The sequence below is a fragment of the Balaenoptera physalus genome (genome assembly GCF_965194825.1).
Source record: "Balaenoptera physalus genome assembly, chromosome: 16".
In the NCBI taxonomy this organism is placed as follows: domain Eukaryota; kingdom Metazoa; phylum Chordata; class Mammalia; order Artiodactyla; family Balaenopteridae; genus Balaenoptera; species Balaenoptera physalus.
In genome coordinates, this window is record NC_138898.1 from 89,348,692 (window position 1) to 89,367,066 (window position 18,375).

The 18,375-nt window shown below is 62.1% G+C and overlaps 1 protein-coding gene across 1 annotated transcript in view; it reads left to right on the plus strand.

Moving 5' to 3' along the window:
- The window catches only part of RADIL (Rap associating with DIL domain), a gene marked incomplete at its 5' end in the record, with an annotated part of 57,855 nt that overhangs the window by 29,938 nt on the left and 9,542 nt on the right, over nt 1-18,375 (plus strand). The window contains 6 exons of the mRNA XM_082431536.1: nt 3,102-3,349; nt 4,368-5,000; nt 7,005-7,042; nt 12,877-13,037; nt 16,977-17,089; nt 17,749-17,986. Coding sequence (XP_082287662.1) covers nt 3,102-3,349; nt 4,368-5,000; nt 7,005-7,042; nt 12,877-13,037; nt 16,977-17,089; nt 17,749-17,986 — 1,431 coding nt within the window. The remainder of the gene's footprint in view (nt 1-3,101; nt 3,350-4,367; nt 5,001-7,004; nt 7,043-12,876; nt 13,038-16,976; nt 17,090-17,748; nt 17,987-18,375) is intronic.

The window sequence follows — 18,375 nt, forward strand, 5'->3', positions numbered from 1 at the left end:
AATCACCGCCGTACAAGGCCTGGCCGCTCTCGTCACTTTATTCCGTCAGCGCCGCTCCCCCGTGGGCCAGGGCGTCTCCGTGGTGTGTCTGTTGCCGAATCTCCATCATGGTGACAATGGAGGGGCCGTGGGGACGACTGTGCTCTGGACGCGGGCTCCACCGTGACGCCCAGATCCAGTGCGCAGAGCCTGGACCACGAGGCTGCGGGTCTGCCTGGACCGACCAGGCTGAGAACCCCAGGCCGCGCCCCGCAGGCCGCCGGCTTGTGGGTGACGCTGCCCACACGTCCCTCCGCTCGCCGCCCAGCCTCCGTCCCAGGCTCAGAGCCGGGCAGACGCGCCCTGGGTTTGCGCGGCGTTGGGCTGCGTGGATTGTGGGGGCGAAGCTGAAGAGGGATCAGACGCGGGGCGGCACCCTCAACAGCACCCGAAGCCACGACCCTCCTCAGGCAACTGGCCGAACGGTCTCCAGCGGCCTCATCAGGCCCCCCTCCCAGGCCGCCAGCCCACCTCGGGGCAGCCGCAGAGTCCTACACACGTGGGAGGACCTCAGAGCGTTTATGGGTTTTTGTTTTTTTTAAAATTTATTTATTTTTGGCTGTGTTGGGTCTTCGTTTCTGTGCGAGGGCTTTCTCTAGTTGCGGCGAGCGGGGGCCACTCTTCATCGTGGTGCGCGGGCCTCTCACTATCGCGGCCTCTCTTGTTGCGGAGCACAGGCTCCAGACGCGCAGGCTCAGTAATTGTGGCTCACGGGCCTAGTCGCTCCGCGGCATGTGGGATCTTCCCAGACCAGGTCCCGAACCCGTGTCCCCTGCATCGGCAGGCAGATTCTCAACCACTGCGCCGCCAGGGAAGCCCTGTTCATGGTTTTTACTTTACACCTGAGTACTTGCCTTCCAGAGTTGACATAAACATTTTTAATGACATTTATTTAGAGTTTTAAAAAATAAAACGAATAAAACATCACACAGAGTTATCCATAAAGTATGTCCTATCACGTGCAGTATGTGATATCACACGTGTTCTAGTAGCTCCAATACGTTATGCAATGTACCTCCCCGGGCTCAGACCCCCACCTGTAAGACGGCCATTTCTTGAACTTACTGTGTGCCTTTTCTCTCCGTTTTTCAGAACAGCTTTACGTGCACATACGTGCACCCCGTGAGCAGTATGCGGTGGGGTTTCATGTGCTCTCTTCAGCCTGTACACAGAGGTCTCACACCCCACCCACTGCTCCCCATCTGCCTCTCCACCCGCCACTGGGTGCAGGCTGGGCCCCGCTTTCCCTGCAGCATCTCTGCCCTGGGCGAGGGTAGTCCCCGTGCAGGGTTACGTGGGGTTCCGGGGCCTCCCTTGCTCAGGCGTCCACACGTGTGCGGGTCCTCCTGGCTGTGCTGCCCGCAGGGTGTGCACGGGTCTGTGGGCTGGACCTTGTGGGTTGCTCTCACACTGGCCGTGCTGGCGTTGGCGGTCCAGCGGCCCCGGCCTTGAGCTGCCGCCACCTCCCTCCCGACAGCCCTGGCCCTTCAACCCTGAGGGCCCGTGGATGAGCCCTGGGCGCTGTTCCAAACCTCCCAGGCGGCCCTGAGCGAGGGCGGGGTGAGAGCCCCTGCTTTAGCCTGGGAGGGGTCATCTGCCGGGGACGCGGGACCCCAGCCGGAGGAGTGGTGTCCAGTCGGCCGAGAGCGCGCGCCCACGCCCGTCTGCTGCTGGCCCTGGTAGCTCGGGCCTCGTCCAGGCCCTCTGGGGGCCCCCGGGAATCGAAGGGGAAAGGGTGACCTTCTGGGCTCTGCTGCTGCCTGGGAGCCCCAGCACTCGTGGAAGGTGGTTCTGAGGTGCGGCCTCTCCTGCAGCCCCGTCCTAGAGGGAGGAAAAGCCTGGGCTAGAGCGTCGTTTTGGACTGGTTTTTAAATGTCTTCTTTCAGGCAGGGCCCCCGCTTGTGCCGTGGTGCCCCAGCCATGAGAGCAGGGTGTGGGACAGGTGAGGCTGGGGGCTGCCTCCCCGCCTGCCCCCACCTCTGTCCTCCATCCCTGCCTCCTGCCCTCGCCCTCCTCCTTCCCCTGACCCGTCCCTCTTCCCCCCACCCCTTCCCCCCGCCCCGCTGCCCTGCCTGACGGTCGGTCGCTGGCCCGGCTCTGCAGCAGGCGGGGAGCCGCGGGCGCCCGGCAAACAGCTCGCACTGCGGCTGAGTGGCCTCCCTCCTGCAGCCCCGGCTCCCTGTGGGCTGCTGGGGACCGGGCTCCCTTCTCCTTCTGGAAGGCAGGTGGGTCTTCCCGGGCGCCCTCGGCCCCCGCTTGCCCACCTCACCTCCTCTGGCTTTCTCTGGTTTTGTTTGGAACGGTCATAGGAAGGGATGCTGCAGACAGAGGCTGTGCGGAGGGCGCTCGGCAGGGGGCTCAGAGAGGAAGGCCTGGGTCAGCCGGGGAACCGAGATGGTGACAGGAGACTGGCCCTCTTGAGTTCCATGTGGCTTCTCAGCTTTCACGCGGCATTAGTTTAAAAGAGCGCTTCCTACGTGTGGAAGGGTAAGGCTTTCGTGGGGTGTGCACGTGTGTGCATGTGTGCTTGTGTGCATGCGTGTGCCTGGCCGTGTTGGAGGTGCCCCGGGAAGGAGCAGCCGTGTTCTGGATGGAGACCAGCCGGCCCTGTGGGCTGGAGTGACGTGGTGAGTTGACTGCTTCCTCCTTGTAAAACGGGGGGATGATGAACGGTTCTCATCTAATCAGCACACACACGCACACGCACGCACATGTGGGCTGCCAGGATGGGGCAGGGGATGGGCAGGTTTTGGGGTCGACGTGGTACCCATGAAGCCCCCAGCACGCTGACTCTGCGGGGGTTGAGGCTGCGGTGGGCTTGGCATCCTGTGGGGAGGCCGTGGTGCTGGCTGGTCTCGGGGCTGGGATGTGCCACGGGCTCCTGTGGGGCGTCTGGGGCCTCGGACGGCCCCGGGGACGAGCCCCGGAGGAGCCACGGCCTTCCGAGGATGCGGTCCGTGGGCAGAGTCCCGCAGCCGCCTGCAGGCCTGCTTGACGGAGCCGCGACCCGTGTTAGGAGCGGCCTCGAGCCATCTGTTCACCCCTCGCTGCTTCTGCCGCAGGGATAAACGCCCAAGCCCGGAGACTGCAGCGGAGCCGCGCCAAGGGAACCCCAGCCCCGGCCGCGGGGGGAGCCTGGAGCCCGCCTCCGCCCCGGCTGCGCCGCACGGTCAGCGAGACCAGCCTGAGCTCAGCCACCGCCCCGCCACCCGCTGCCCGGGGCCCCGAGGAGCCCGGCCAGGACGCCATGCGCTGCTCCGTCTACGAGTCGCCCCACCTGCTGCTCCTGCAGGGCTACAGCCAGCAGCACGTGAGTGCCGCCCTGCTGGGCCCGAGGCGCGGGGGGGATGGCGGCGTGCAGGGCGTGCAGGAGGCTCTCGGCTAGACGCGCCCGCCCCTCTGGTCCTTACTGACACGTCAGCGGGGGGCTCGGGGGCTGGAGAAATGGGCTGGGGGGGGAGCACCCCATTGGGTCCGCCCTAGACGCTGGAGGAGGGTGGCGGCTTCCCCGTCCTCTGCTTCCAGAACATTCTTTCGTCCAGGCTGCAGTGGGCGGCAGCAGGGCCTTGGGAGGGGGTCCCCCCAGCTCCTCACTGACTGATCCCAGCGTGGGTCTTACCTGGTACTGGACCCCCTTCCTGCCCGGCCTGGCGGGCCTCTGGGGAACGGCCCCCGTGGGCTGGGGCGCAGGCCTCCCGTGGCCTCGAGCATGTGCAGGGCGGCTTTCTCTGAGGAGACCCCCAGGCCCCCGCCCCGCGCCAGCATTTTACACCACTTTTGTCGGAGGCCTCTTGGCCTGAAGGGTCTCGCCCTTGGCGACCCCGCCACCCCCGCCCGTGCTGCCGCCCCGGGCAAGTCTGCTGTTCCTCCCGGCCTCTCGCGCACCCACGTGCCCCCCGCTCCCTTCCTGCTCCACCTTCCCCGCACACTGTGTGACCTCGTCAGGGCTCTGCGCTCAGGTCCTGGGAGGCATCTTGCCTCCCGGAGCCGGCGCCGCAGAGGGGGGGGCGCTTCCCCAGCTTGTCACTGGCACCTGGCGGAGCGGCGGGCCTGGCGTGTCTGTAGACCAGTGTCCACGTCCAGGTTTGCCCTTGTCTGGCCTCTCACGTCTTGAAGCTGGAGCCCCACCCCCCCCGGGTATCTGGTGTGCCACCGAGGCTGCTCTGGGAGATGGGATGGGCGCCCAACGTGGGCAGGCTGGGGGCAGGCAGCGGGTCAGGAAGAGCTCCGGGGGGGCGGGGGGGTGTGCTGCCCAGGGCGGCTTAGGTACCAGGGATGGAGCTGCCCGAGTGGCGTCCTGCCCCTGAGGTCTGGCATCTGCCTTTCAGGACAGCCTGGTCTACGTGCTCAACCGGGAGCGGCACACGGTGGGCCAGAGGACCCCCTCCAGCAAGCCCAGCATCAGCCTCTCGGCGCCTGACATCCTGCCTCTGCACTGCACCATCCGCAGGCGCCAGCCATCGGGCCGGGCGCAGGCGGGGGCACAGCTGGTCCTGGAGCCCATCCCCGGGGCGCCCGTCTCGGTCAACTTCTCGGAGGTGGGGGGCCGCGCCGTGGTGCTGCGCCACGGGGACCTGCTCTCCCTGGGCCTGTACTACCTGCTGCTGCTGAAGGACCCAGCGCAGGCCCAGCCCCTGCCCGCCCAGGCCCTGGCCCGCCTCCGGGCCGTGCCGGAGAGCTGTAGGATGTGCGGCGCCCCGCTCCGGGCCCGGGGCGCCTCGGTCTCCGCGAGGCCCGTCCACCCCCGGCCGCGGCCGCTGCACCTGGAGTTCGAGCCCGACGCGGAGGACGCGCTGCTGCAGCGGATCATGACGCTGGTCGAGCCGGGCGGCGACGACCACAAGCTGACCCCCGCCTTCCTCCTCTGCCTCTGCATTCAGCACTCGGCCACCCGCCTCGAGCCGGGCTCCTTCGGGCAGCTCCTGCTCAAGATGGCCAGGATGATCCGAGAGACGGTCTGGGTCAGTGGCGGGGGCGGGGGGGCGGTTTGCTGCCGGTGGCCTCGGCCGGGAGAGGAGCGGGTGGGAGCTGCGGCCGCCTGGGTGGAGGGCGCGAGCTCCCCCATGACCGAGACCAGGCTTTGTCGCCGTCGGGCGGGCAGGATAGGCAGGGCCACCGAGGGAGCTGGGGTATCCGCTGAGGGTTCGGCTTCGTGAGCTCTGGTCCTGTGTCCTTCCCCACGGCCCAGCCCTGCTGGCGCCCAGGCGTCCTGGGAGCCCCGCGCTTTCTGCCGGGAGCAGGTCGAGCCCCTGCCGACACCCCACTGCAGAGCCCTTGTCAGGTGGGAGGGAGAGGTGGGTGCACAGGACCGGTCGATGCTGTACATTGAAACTTCCCCCAGGACGGTCTCTGGACCGCGGCACCACGCACGTCCGGGCAGAATTCCTTGCTGGGGGGCCGACCCCTGCACCCCAGGACATTGGGCAGCGTCCCTGGCCTCCCCCCTCCCCCCCACCGCCTGGCAGCACCCCTCCCCCACCCCTCACGGAAGCGGCTTCAGGCACTGCCAGATGTCCCCTGGGGCCAGAGCACCCGGCGGGCAGCCCCCCATCCTCTCCTGCCCCTCCAGAGGCTGGACTCCCTGGGGACCCAAAGGATGGCTGGTAGTTACATGCAGTCCTTCAGAGACCCCCTTAGTCTCGGCCGTGCGCACCCTGAGGCAGACGTGGGAAAAGGAAACCAGTTGGCTGTGGAGACACTGGATAGATTCCTCAGATTAAAGTCCGCACTTAAAACGTTTGAAACTTTTTAAAAGCAAAAGCCGTCCTGGCCTGCCACATCCAAGCGTTTGTGCCAACGACCTGTGTGCATCGCGGGTATCTGAGCCGCGTCCCCCAACGTCCCGAGTGGCATTTGGAGTGTGTGGTCACTTCCCCTCTGTGCAGCTGAAGTCCGTGCAGTGTGGACCGAGTGGCCTGACGCTTAGAAGCTCTCAATTTCACACGAATCACCGTCCTTTTCCGAGTCTGCTCTGTGCCACTTACTAGTAATCAGATGCTGTTGGACTTAATTCTCACAACCACCCTGATGGCGTAGGTGTGGTGTCCCACATCACAGCTGAGAACACCGGGGCAAGGAGGGTGCTGGTGACTCCGGGCAGAGAACTGGATCCCTCCGAGCCCGAACGTCGTCCCTGGCTCCCCCGCCGTGCACATGGGATCAGCCCTGCGAACCCCCTCCCCCGCCCCCGTGCAGGCTTGGAAACAGGCTCGTGGAGGTGGGACCCCCTCACCCCAGGTCCCGGGCCCGGGTGTCCCCCGCATGGCTTCCCCTCTGGGGTGTGAGAAGCCTCGGCTCCGGTCTGTCTAGAGCCTTGAGGTTCATTTGTCTGTTTCTTGGGCATCAGCAGCTTCCTCTCCATCCCCCTGTGCTCACGTGTCTCGTCAACTCAGGCCAGTGTGAGCCTCTAAGAGAACACATGCGGGAGTCGCAGTTAGGACCAGGCTTAGCTGGATAACGTCACTAAAGCAAGAATGAGTTCTTGATTAAAAGGGACAGAAAATGTTGGCTAGACCTGAGTCCCTATGGGGACGTTTAAACATACTTGTATGCACTCAAGCCCACGTGCATCTGCTCCGCGTTACTGGGGCTGACTTTTATAAGTGCATCTATGAAGCTTAACCGTAAGAGTGTTGCTAGAACGTTCATGCTGACATTTGTCATACGTTTGACCCATCTTTACTGCTCCCTAAATGGCCGGCTGTTACGTAAGAGAGATGGCTGTGAAATAGTGCTCTTGTAGGAAATGCGTGGATGGTACGCGGTAACGGAATGCCAGGAGGTCAGATCGAATGGAAAACGGTCTTCCCAGTGTAGCTTGGAGCGAATCGCCCAGTACGGGACGCCCGGAGCAGTGACGCCATGTTTCGTGTAGACGAGAGCCTGTGTCAGTGGCGTCCTCGCTGCACGTTGCCCGTGCTGTCCTGCTTGTCTCACCTTTGCTTTTTTTCCCTTTATGATTGTAGGAGAAAACCAAAGAACTCGCCGAGAAGCAGGCACACCTGTAAGTACGGCCCCGTCTTCGTACCCGCCCAGCAGGCCACTGGTTCCCCAGGAGCCAAGACCCAGCACCCCTCACCCTGCAGCCTCTGGGGTCAGCTCTGTGTCTTTCTGTCTCAGGGTGGCTGTTTCCGTGTCTGTAGTCACCACCCTGGGCAGCTCTGTGTCGGGAGGTCTCGCCAGAGCATCTGTGAGACGAGTGGGCACGACCCTCCGGGAAGCCTTCTCCTTGCCCTCCCGTAGTTGTTGTGTTAACGCGAACCTGCTGCTTTGGGGAAATGGACGACTCCAGGTGTAGAGGTGGGGCAGCGGGTCTCCGCTGTCCAACGTCGGTTTTCATAGAAAGTACGGGTTCTACTCTTACGCGCCGCTGGGGGGACTTGAGGAAACCATTTGGCATTAACGGTAAAGACGTGTGTATCCTGGGACACCCCCCGCCCGCCCTTGAGCGGACACCACGGAGAACCGCCTTCGCAGAAGGTGGCGGCCGCACCTGAGTTTGTGCTGCGGACCCCTAGCCACGGTGAAGGTGTGAAGGCCACGGCTGTCCGTCCCCTTGAAGGAACACACACATGTGGTGACAGCCCGAGCACAGGTTGCCTGTGGTCCCTGCCCGTCGTGGACGAAGGGCTCGCGGGGCCTTAAGTCATGCTGCGGTCCACGGGGTTTGCCTCATTTCTGTTTATGTGAGGATGACACGTGGAGAAGATACTCCGTTTATAAAGCACGTGTGTGCTGTCCGTGCCTGCGGGGTATCGTCCGCCCGTGGTCCTGGAAGCCAGCGGTCCCCAGCCTTTTCGGCACCAGGGACTGGTTTCGTGGAAGACAGTTTCTCCACGGACGGGGCGGGGAGTGGGAAATGGTTCAGGTGGTGATGAGCGCGATGGGAAGCGGCAGGTGAAGCTTCGCTCGCTCGCCCGCCCGCCGCTCACCTCCTGCTGTGCGGCCCGGGGGGGGGCGGGGGGGGGATTGGGGACCCCTGCTGTGAGGGAGTCTGGAGGAAGCATCATTATCTCCTCCTTCCGAAGTCGGGAGACGGCAGCCGGGGTCTGAGCAGCGAAGCTCCCGCGGGCTGAGCTGAGCAGAATCTCCGTGGCTCACGGATGTGCTCTGCTGGCTGCCACCCTGCTCGAGGGTAGTGGGTAGCGGGGCGCTGTTTCAGGCCAGGCCCTGGGGTGGGGGGCCCACGGAAGACAACCTACAGCTGGCCCGGCACGGAGGGACCAGCTGAGGCCTAGGCGGCTCGGAGGAGCCCTGCATCCTTCAGGTTCCGCGTGGGAGGGGAAGTCCGCGGGAGGGAGCTGGCCTTGCTCCCGGATGGGACAGCCCCGTCCCCAGGGTGAGGCGGGCCTGGAGGTGAGGAGCCCTCAGGAGCAGCCGGCCCTCGCCCTCCGGAGCGCATCCTCCCACCGGCGCCTGTCTGCTGGGGCCTTGGCCCTTAGACGGCAGGAACCAGGCCCTCCTTCAGCAGCTCCTTGTGTCATCAGGGCCTGAAAACAGCCCTGGGTCCATCCCAGCGAATGCTTTCGTTTTTTAAATTATGAATCACTTTCAAAATACAGAAGAGTACAGAATGTATCAGTTACCCCTGAACCCACACCTGAATTTAACGTGATTCACATTTTGCCCCATTTGCTTCAGGTCTGTCTTGTGTGCTTCTTTTAAAATTGTAAGTGGCCATTAACTCTTCCTGAACGCTTTTGCCGCGTCTGTGATCGTCACACATTTTCCCCTTGAATCTGTGAGTGTGGGTCCTACATCAGGAGGTTTACTGAACTGTGATTGGATTCCCGGGATCGAACCTCTCCTAACTATTGATTTTGTTATTAGCAAGGCGAGATGCGGTTTGTTGATACTTTAGGATTTTCCCATCTGAATTCATAAGTAAAATTGGCCTGTGAATTCACTTCTTGTTTTGCATTGTCCTTGTCTGATTTTAATGGCAAGGTTCACAGAAATGAATTGGGCAGCCTCCTCTGCTTTCAGTTCTCTGAGTCGATTTGTCTGAGGTGAGGAGTCTAGGCCGCGGAGGTTTCCTGGAAGCAGCCCAGAAAAGCGTCTGCGCGGTGCCTGTGTTTGCTGATTCCATTTCTTTAATGTTTATGGCTTATTTAGTTTTCTGTTTCTTCTTGTGTTGATTTTGGTAAGTTTTGCTTTCCTAGGAAATTATCTGTTGCCTGTGTTTTCAAAGTTATTGGAATAAAATTGTTCGTTATATTCTCGTAGGACTTCTTTCATCTCTAATATATTTGTAGTGATATCGCCTTATTTAATTCCTGTTGTGTTCCTATTTTTTCTCTCCCCACCCCCTTTGATTTATCTTCCCAGGCATTTGTCTGTTATCATCTGTCTAAAAGAACCAATTTTGTTGTTTCTGTTTACTTTTTCTTTGATTTCTATTCCATTTACCTCTTTATTATTTCCTTATCCTTGCATAATTTCTATTTTAATTTCTTCTTTGGCTCATGAATTGTTTTGAAAGTTTTTTGAAAGTTTTTCATTTTTATATTTACTAACAAAAATGTGTTTAATTTTATTTTCAGTAATCATATAATAATATATTAATAATAATAATTGATATAGAAGAGCAATAAATTCTCTTGTACAGGTGTCCCAGATGATTTTTATTTTTATTTTTAAAAATATTTTGGCCGCACCACGCGTCACGAGGGATCAGTTCCCCGACCAGGGATCGAATCTGCGCCCCCTGCCGTGGAAGCGCAGAGTCTTTTAACCGCTGGACCACCAGGGAAGTCCCCCAGATGATCTTTTAAAAAATTTATATCAGAACGTCATTGACTTGATTTGGTTTATTTTTATTTATTTTACTGTGGTGAGAACGCTTAACATGAAAGCTATGCTCTTAAACTTTTAAGCGTGCAGCACAGACAGTACCGTTACCTGTAGGTACCCTGTCGTACGGCAGGTCTCTAGTACTTGCAGGTACCCTGCATAATCGAGACTTCACGCTCATTGATGAGCACCTTCTCTCTTCTGCCCTCCTGCCCCCGCCCCCCTGGTAACCACCACTCTCCTCGCTGATTCTGTGAGTTGGACTATCTTGGGTCTCTCGTGTAAGTGGAATCACACGGTATTGTGTCCTTCTGTGATTGGCTTATTTCACTGAGCGTCATGTCTTCAGGGTTCATCCGTGTTGTTGCATTTTGCAGGATTTCCTTCTTCATTTAATGCTGGATAATGTTCCATTGTGTTGCAAACCAGATTTTCTTTATTCGTTCATCCGTCAGTAGACCTTTAGTTTGAGTCCGCATCTTGGGTATCGTGACTAGTGCTGCAGTGAACACTTGGGGCGCTACTATTTCCCGGCGATCCTGATTGCAGTTCTTTTGGATAAGCACCAAGAAGTGGAATTGCCGGATCATAAGGTAGTTCTGTTTTTAGTTTTTTGAGGAACCTCCATGCTGTTTTACACAGTGGCTGCACCAGTTTGCATTCCTACCAGCAGTGCACAAGGGTTCTGATTCTTCCACATCCTCACCAATACTTGTTGACTCTGGTCTTTTTCATGAAGCCATTCTGACAGGTGTGGGGTGGTAGCTCCTTGTGATTTTGACTTGCATTTCCCTGATGATTAGGTATGTTGAGAACCTTTTCATGCTCCTCTGGCTGTCTGTCTACTTCGGAGACATATCTATTCCAGTCTTCAGCGCATTTTTAATAGGGTTATTAGTGGTTTGTTTGGTATTTTTTGGTTTGTTTGTTTTTTTTTTTTGCTTTTCAGTTGTAGGAGTTCCTTATATGTATTGAGAAATTCACCCCTTACCTGATATGTGGTTTGCAAGTGTTTTCTCCCATTCCGTAGGTTGCCTTCTTATTCTGTTAATGGTTTCCTTTGCTGCACAGAAGCCTTTCCATTTGATGTGACCCCACTTGTCTACTTGTGTTTTTATTGCCTGTGCCTTTGGTGTCATGTCCCTGAAATCATCATCCCTACTCGGTGCTTGCCTGGACGGGTGGGCCACGCCGCTGCGCCTTGTTTGTGCCCCACGGTACGGCAGGGCTGGCCGGTGGCACGTCCTCAGCGCTGACCTCGCTGGGACCCAACACCAAAGCTCCACTTGGCAGTAGCTGGTGGATTGTTTTTCCGTGGAGGTCTGTCTGTCCCGTTGAGTTCTGGGTGGAATTGAGAAGGACAATAAATGTTGAAAACAAAATGGAGCTAGGCTGCGACGAGCAGATTCATCCTTTTTTGATGACATAAAGCTCTTCGTGCGTTCATGTGTGTATATAATTCAACCAGCGAGGAGAACGGACGAGAGGAACAAGATACGCAGTGAAAACAAGGAGACGCGTCTGAAGCCCGTCCCTCCCCAGGAGCAGGACAGAGGGAGGTCATGTTGTCTGTGGACAAAAGTGAAGTTACGTCAGAGAGAACAACAAACTTCAGGCGCAAGGAGAACGTGGGAAAGGGAGCCCGAGGCCCGTGGGGCACGGAGGAGGCCGAGGCTGCAGCCCTCCCGACGCTTCCTCACCAGCCCTGCCACTGATATTCCCCTCGGCTTTTCCCGTGGGCCTGATCGCCAGGACCCCCGGCACGACGGTCACTGCGACAGCCGGAGTCCCTGAGCTGCTCCAGGCGCCGGCAAGCCCTCCAGGCAGGATGAAGCGCCTAGGGACAGCACCGTCCTCGCACGATGCCCGCAGACACCTGCCTTGCCCCCCGGAATCCGCCAGTAAGAGGCACAGCCCAGCGTCACCCCCAGACAGACCGAGTTACCTCTGGGTGGTTTGGTTTGCTTGTCAGTGGATCTCTGCTCACCTGTCAGAGCGCCTGGCAGGTGTGGTCAGGGACCCTCCGGTGTGAGGACGCTCTCAGAACGCACAGCCCACCGACGGGCTTGCTGCCGGGATGAGGGGCCGTGCCGGAGAGACACGGACTGGCCTTCAGATGGAGGAATCGCCCGGAGCTCTGCTCGCCGCACCCGCCCCTCGGCCTCCCCAGGAGGCTGGTGAGGACGGCGCGGTGGCTTCTGTCACATTGCGGGCAACTCGGACACCAGGTCCTGGATGCTGGCAGCTGGGGCCCGGGAGACGCGGGAGGAGGGGCTTGAGATGGGCGGAGCTGACCTCGCAGGCTGCCATCGACGGAGGCAGGCAGCCCCTATGTCCCCTGGAAAGGGAGTGCCACGGGCCCTCTACCCCAGGCGGCCGTCCCCCAGGGTGGGATGGGATTGGAGGGCCGGGAAGGGCCTAGCTCCGTGCCGGCGCCTGGGAGCTCCTCCTGCCTCGCTCCCCGGGGGACACGAGCGCCTCTGCCCGCCGCCCAGCCCCTGCCTCAGACACGGCCAGGCAGCCTCCGTGAGTGGGGCCGTCTGTGGGTTTTCTAAGGTATCTCTGAGTCTTCCAGTAACACCCGCGATCCCTGCCTCCGCCCTCGTCTTCCGCCTCCTGCCGTGATGAGGTAGCACTTAGCTGCCCTTGTCCGATCGCCACCCCAAGCAGTTGCGCCTCTGCTTGTTTTCTCTGTTAGTTACGTTCCTAACGTAAGACCCCCCCCTCGCCTCGTGTCTCTTGCTCTTGAGTACGAGGGGCAATTCCTGTTGCTTGTCCGAACGGTCATAGCCGCTCTGTTCTCTGATTCTCAAAGAGAAGATGTGAAAAGAAGCCATTTACCAGAGTCCTTTTCCGGCCTGGCCTCTGGCGGTCCTTCCCGTGAGGCTTCGTAGGCGATGTGCCTCTCACAGGTTGTGGATCTGAATCCAGTTCCCAGCCTGACGCCGGCAGGCTGACAAATCGTGGTGGTGTTTTGGAGCGTGCACTGCTCTCACGCACGGAGAGCGGCGGGTTCGGCGTGACTCGTGGTCTCTGTCTTGGCAGCCAGGAGCCCCTCTCCACAGCCAGCTTCACCATGGCGGGCCTGGTTCCGGACCTGCAGCACATCCTCTTCTGGATGTCCAACTCGGTCGAGCTTCTGTACTTTATCCAGCAGAAGTGCCCACTCTACATGCAGAGCCTGGAGGAGGAGCTGGACGCCACAGGTATGGCCGTGCCGCTGCTCCCAGGTGGTGAGCGTCCCCGGGCCATCCCAGGGGAGAGGTGGCCCCCAGAGCAGAGGTGGGTGTGTGTCGGGGGCGTCCCCCGAGAGGGAGGTGACCTGCTGGTCGGGCTAACCCGGTGCCTCGTCCGTGACGCGTCGGCGCTCTGCGTCCCTGTCATTTCACGCAGCCCCACTGTGTTCCGCCTGGGGAGGCCCGGGAGACACAGGCCACTCACTGCATTCTGTCAGCCCTTGGCCGCCAGCCCCTCCAAAACGCACCACAATCACAGAAAGGAGGCGCGTTGCTCGTGAGAGTTATGAGACTGTGTGACGCGTGTTGACTTCAGAGACTAAAATGTAGGAAAACGTGCCTCGTAGAGCTGATGCAACGCAGCGTAAAGCGCTGAAAACGCTCAGTGAGAGGGTGACTCTGACTGGGGCGGTCTAGGAGGGCTTCATGGAGAAGGTGGCGTTCGGCCAGGCCCTGAGTGGGTGTGAGGTGTCAGCTGGTGTGTGTCTGATGGGGCCGTGGTGGGTCCTGGCACGGAGCCGGGACGGAGCAAAGGCGCTGCGTGCAGCAGGACCAGGGGCTCCGTTTCGCCCCGCGCGGCCTCGCTCTGCCCTGCGAGGACAGAGCCGCCCGCTTCACTCCCTCCTGTCCGGGCCTCGCCGGAGCTGAGGGGTTCCCGAGCGGGCGTGCGGTCCCGCCCTGGGGGCCTGGCTGCCTCGGGGAGCCGTGGGGAAGCCGGGCGGCAGGACGGGCGTGGCCGTGTCTCCCGGGACACGGGCTCACAGTCGGCCTGAGGCCCTGGGCCCTGCTGGTGCTCCCCATGGCGACCGGCTAGGTTCCTAGGGGAGGGGCTCGTGGTGGCCGCCGGCGAGGGGGGTGGTCTGCCCGGGGCCGGCTGTCCCACTCTGCGCTCAGTTGGCCACCGGGGAGCCGGCTGCGGAGACGGGTTGGCGGGGCCGAGGCCCTGGGGCGTCCCGGCCAGGCCTGGGGAGACGGGGTCCGCCTACCTTCCTCTCGTCAGTTGTGGTTTCTGAGTCTTTTCTCCCCCCGACTTCCCAGGGAAGGGGCGGTGGGGACTGTCTTGGGCTCCCAGGGCCGGGGAGTCTGGGCCTCCGTGGATACGTGGCAGAAGCAGTGGCTCCTCCGTGTCCCAGTGGTCATTCGTTGAAGGCCCGCTGCCCTGTCGCTCCAGCCCTTGTCCCCCTGGGCGGACATTGTGAACACCGTCCAGTAGACGCCCAAGGTGGGGCAGCTGCTCTCTGTCACCGAGCCTGGGTTGGAGGCAGACTGTCACCCACCTTCCCCCCGAACGTGACACGAGGACTACACCTCCCGAGTCTCGGTCGCCAGCCCGCCTCGCTCTGCCCAGCAGCCCGGGCCCACCCCGCGCTTGGTGCTGCTGGAATCCAGCACCTGCAGAGCTGCTGCCTCTCCCTGCGAGGCTTCCTGTCACCTCTCTCCCCAGACCCTGCTGAGCTCCTTTCGGGGGGTGGGCCTCCAGCCGCCCAGGACCGAGGCCGCAGCGCTCAGCGGGCTCTGAGTGGAGGGGACTCTTGTGCACGCGGCGTCGGCCGGCGAGCACTCGGCCTCCGGCTGGTCCTTCCGTGCGGAAGCCAGGAGGCCGGCACAGGTCGGGAGACGGCACCCCGTCACCCGGACTTCGGGCACGGTGCTCACAGGCGAGTCCCGCCGGTGCCCCTCCTTGTCTGGACATATTTCAGACGCTGTGTTGAGGGGCTGCAGGCCTGGGGTTAGCGTGTCCTTCACAGGGACCCTGAGTCAGGCTGATTTTCATGAAAAAGGCTGCTGGGGGGCTCTGCTCTTAGGAAGATATTCTTGGTCCAAGGCCCAGATGTCGTGTGGCCCAGTCGACGTCGGGAGACTGAGCATGTGGACGGCTGGGGTCCCACCTCTGCCCGCCCCGGGGACCGCAAGGGCTGGGGAAGCCACAGCAGGGCCTGAGCGTCCCAGAAACAATGTCCGGGGCGGTGCAGGCTCTGTTGAGCTCAGAGGAAAAAACCATCAACCAGGGGGCGAAGGAAAGGTCAGAGCTGGCGTGTTTGGCCTCCTGACCTTCAGCAGGAAATATCTGTGGGAAGAATTCTAAAAACAGAGATGTCATGTCCTGAAAACTGGAAAAAGAGCTTTTTCTTTCCTAAACAACCTTTTCTGTCTGAAGCTCTTAGCCAGGAAGCCCATTCACATGGGAAGATAAAAGATTAGCCCATCAGGGGGGGCTGTTTATTTTATTCATTTTAAATTCTCCTGTAAGGCTTTGAGGCTCTGCCTCAGCGCCTGCAGACGTGGGGTCCCAGGGGGCGGTCCTCAGTCCCGGGGCCTCGGGAGGGAGTGGGGACAAGGCCCGGGCCCTCTGACAGGCGCGTGTGGGTGTCAGCTGAGTCGGGAACCCCAGCAGAGCCTGTGCTGCGGCTAGGAGGGTTTCAGGGGGTTTCTGCGGCGTCCGCTGGGAGCCGCCCCGTGGTTGTGTTCTGTGGGTCCCCAGCCTCCTCCCTCTGTCCGTCCCCTCCTCCCTCTGTCCGTCCCCTCCTCCCTCTCTCCAGAGCCCCCGGGCCCACATGAGGGGTGTAGGTCTGCCTTCTCAGACAAGCTGGCGCCGTCAGAGCCTGCGGCCCCTCCAGTCACCCGACTGGCTTCTCCCCCAAAGCCCAGGGAGGCTGCAGGGAGCGGCCAGACCCTGCCGGGCTCCCAAATGAGACCCTGCAGGCCAGGCTCTGGGAAGGACCCTGGGGAGGCCCCGCAGGCCTCTGGCTTCCTGGTCGGGAGGGTTCTGGGGTGTGAGCCCTGGGGGGTCAGGGAGCCCCGAGCCCTTGATGGGGCATCCTGGCGCCTGCAGGGCGGGTCTCTGACGGACGCGCTCGCCGTTTCCGTTGGCCCAGTAGCCGGGCGGCCCCGTCCCTGTGCTCCTGGGAGGCCCAGCTTAGCGCTCAGGGCGATTCCCGGCCTCCCTCCCTCCCTGAAAGGAGGTTCCCAGGTGTGGGGCCCACTCTGTGCATTAAGCAAAAGGCCGCACGGGACGGGCAGTGCAGGAAAGCCCTGCTGCCGGCCTTCCGTCCTCGTCAAGAGAAGCGAGGGGCTGAGCGAGCGAAGGACGGAGGCGGGCGTCCCGTCCGGTCCCTCCCCAAGTGCCACTGGGGCCGCTGGCACCAGGCACCTCATGCCTCCCGAGTTCGGGAAGGCCCCTCGGGATGGCCCCTCCCTGTTGGGCCTCTGGTCTTGGGGACCCCGTGGCCAGCCTGGCCTCTTGGCCGTACAGGAGCCCCACCCAGGGGGAGGGAGTCACCTGGTGTCGCTCACACACCCCAGTCCCAGCCGCAGCCGCAGCCCCCTGGCCGCTGCCCAGCCTGGGAGGCCCATCCCCCGGCCTGTTGTCCTGAGTGCCCGTCCCCCGAGGTGCTGAGCGCCCGGGGTCTCCGCTCTGTGCCTGAGACACGGCAGCGTCTTCCCTGGGGGGCGCTAGTGGGGGGGAACGGGGCACAAGGGCCATCTGGGCTTCTCGGGAAAGTGTCGTAACGGTCTCCTTAGGACCTCTGGCCAGGTGTCCCTTGACCTGTGTCCCGAGTGAGAAGTGACCTGCGGGCCAGGATCTGCCATCGCTGGGCACTTGGTCCTGACTGTATCCGGAAGCTACTAGCACGCGAGCGTCTGCTGTGCTTGGTATCGAGTCCGTGTCCATGGGCTTGGAAGCTCGGGGCCAGGGGTCCTGGCCACCTCAGCCAGCACCCCGGGACCCCTGGGCCCGGGGGCCCCGTGGCTTTGGTTTGTCACATTTTCCAAACCCAAGAGGAGGGTGCTGGGCGGAGCCCTCAGGAGGCGTCAGATGGGGGTTTGAAGTTGCGGCGGTTCCAGAAGGTTCCTGCCCGAGTCCTGCCTCCCCCGGCCCTGCAGTGACGGCGCCACGTCCCCCCGCAGGCTCGAAGGAGTCCCTGTTCTCCTGCACCCTCTCGGCCAGTGAGGAGGCCATGGCAGTGCTGGAGGAGGTCGTCCTGTACGCCTTCCAGCAGTGCGTGTACTACGTCTCCAAGGTACGGCCTCTGCGTGCGCGTTCTCCCGGGGGACCTGAGTGCTGGCCCGGCCGCCTCTGCCCGCCCGGACCCCGGCCTCGGGCCCTGTCCCCTCTCACCCGCTGTTGCTCTCGTCGAGCAAGTCCTCTGCCCCAGTGCGGGGCCAGCGAGCGAGAGAGACGGGGCCGGCTGCTCTGGGGAGGCGACTCGGACGGCGGGACAGCCGTGCGGTGGTGCCGGCTGCCGTGGCCCCTGGCTCCCCTGCCCGCACCGTCCCGCACGCTGGTGGGGGCAGCCGTGCGGCCACGTCTCAGGACTCAGAGCCGAGCGGGGGACCACGGGGCTCTGCCGTGTCCTTGGGTCAGCGGGACGCTGTCTGGTGGCTCACCCACCCCCCTCCGTCCAGTAAAACCCTTCTGATAAAATAAGAAGAGGGCGAAGCCCCTGCCCTCAGGGCCCTCTGGGTGCCGTCCGGCCCCTTTGCCGGAGCCCATGCAGCCCGTGTCATTTGCGCCTTCACTGGGAGCTTTACTGACCCCCCGTCCCCCCCGCGGCTCCCAGTGGGGAGCCTGGCGCTCACACGTGGGTCGCTGACACATGTGGTCCGGCCGAGGCAGGAGCTGGACGGGTCAGGCCCGGGGCCCCTGCCCACAGCAGCCGGTGTTTTCCTCTCGCCCCAGTCCCTGTACGTGTGCCTCCCGGCCCTGCTGGAATGCCCCCCCTTCCAGTTGGAGTGCCGCGAGAGCTGGTGCTCGGCCCCTCGGCTGCCCGAGGAGCTGCACCGCGTCGTGTCCATCTACCAGGCCACCCTGGACCTCCTGCGGCCGCTGCAGGTGCACCCCGAGATCGCCGCCCAGGTGCTGGCCTACCTCTTCTTCTTCTCTGGCACGCTGCTCTTCAACCAGCTCCTGGACAAGGGTGAGGGTCAGGGGGCGGACAGCCCGCAGGGCCGCTGAGCGTGTCCTCCCGGAGGCCGGCGGGCTGAGCCGTCCTGCTCCGTGGGGTCTGGGCGGGTGCCGCGGGGGGAGGACGTGCTGCAGAGCCTGTCCCCGCGGGAGCGGGAGCCGCCCGTCCGCGTCTACACAGGGCCCCTCCGGCCTCTCCTGGTTCATTTCATCCCCACGTGGCCTAGGGCCCCCGTGAGCAAGGAGGCAGCAGGCTCAGGGAAGTGACGTGGCCTTTGACCCTGCCTCACTGCCACCCAGATCTCCTCCATCGCCCTGCCCAGCGCTCAGGGCCGAGGCAGTGCTGGGGCGCGGGGCAGGGAGAGCGGGGCCGGCCCACAGCACGTGCGAAGCCTGGACCAC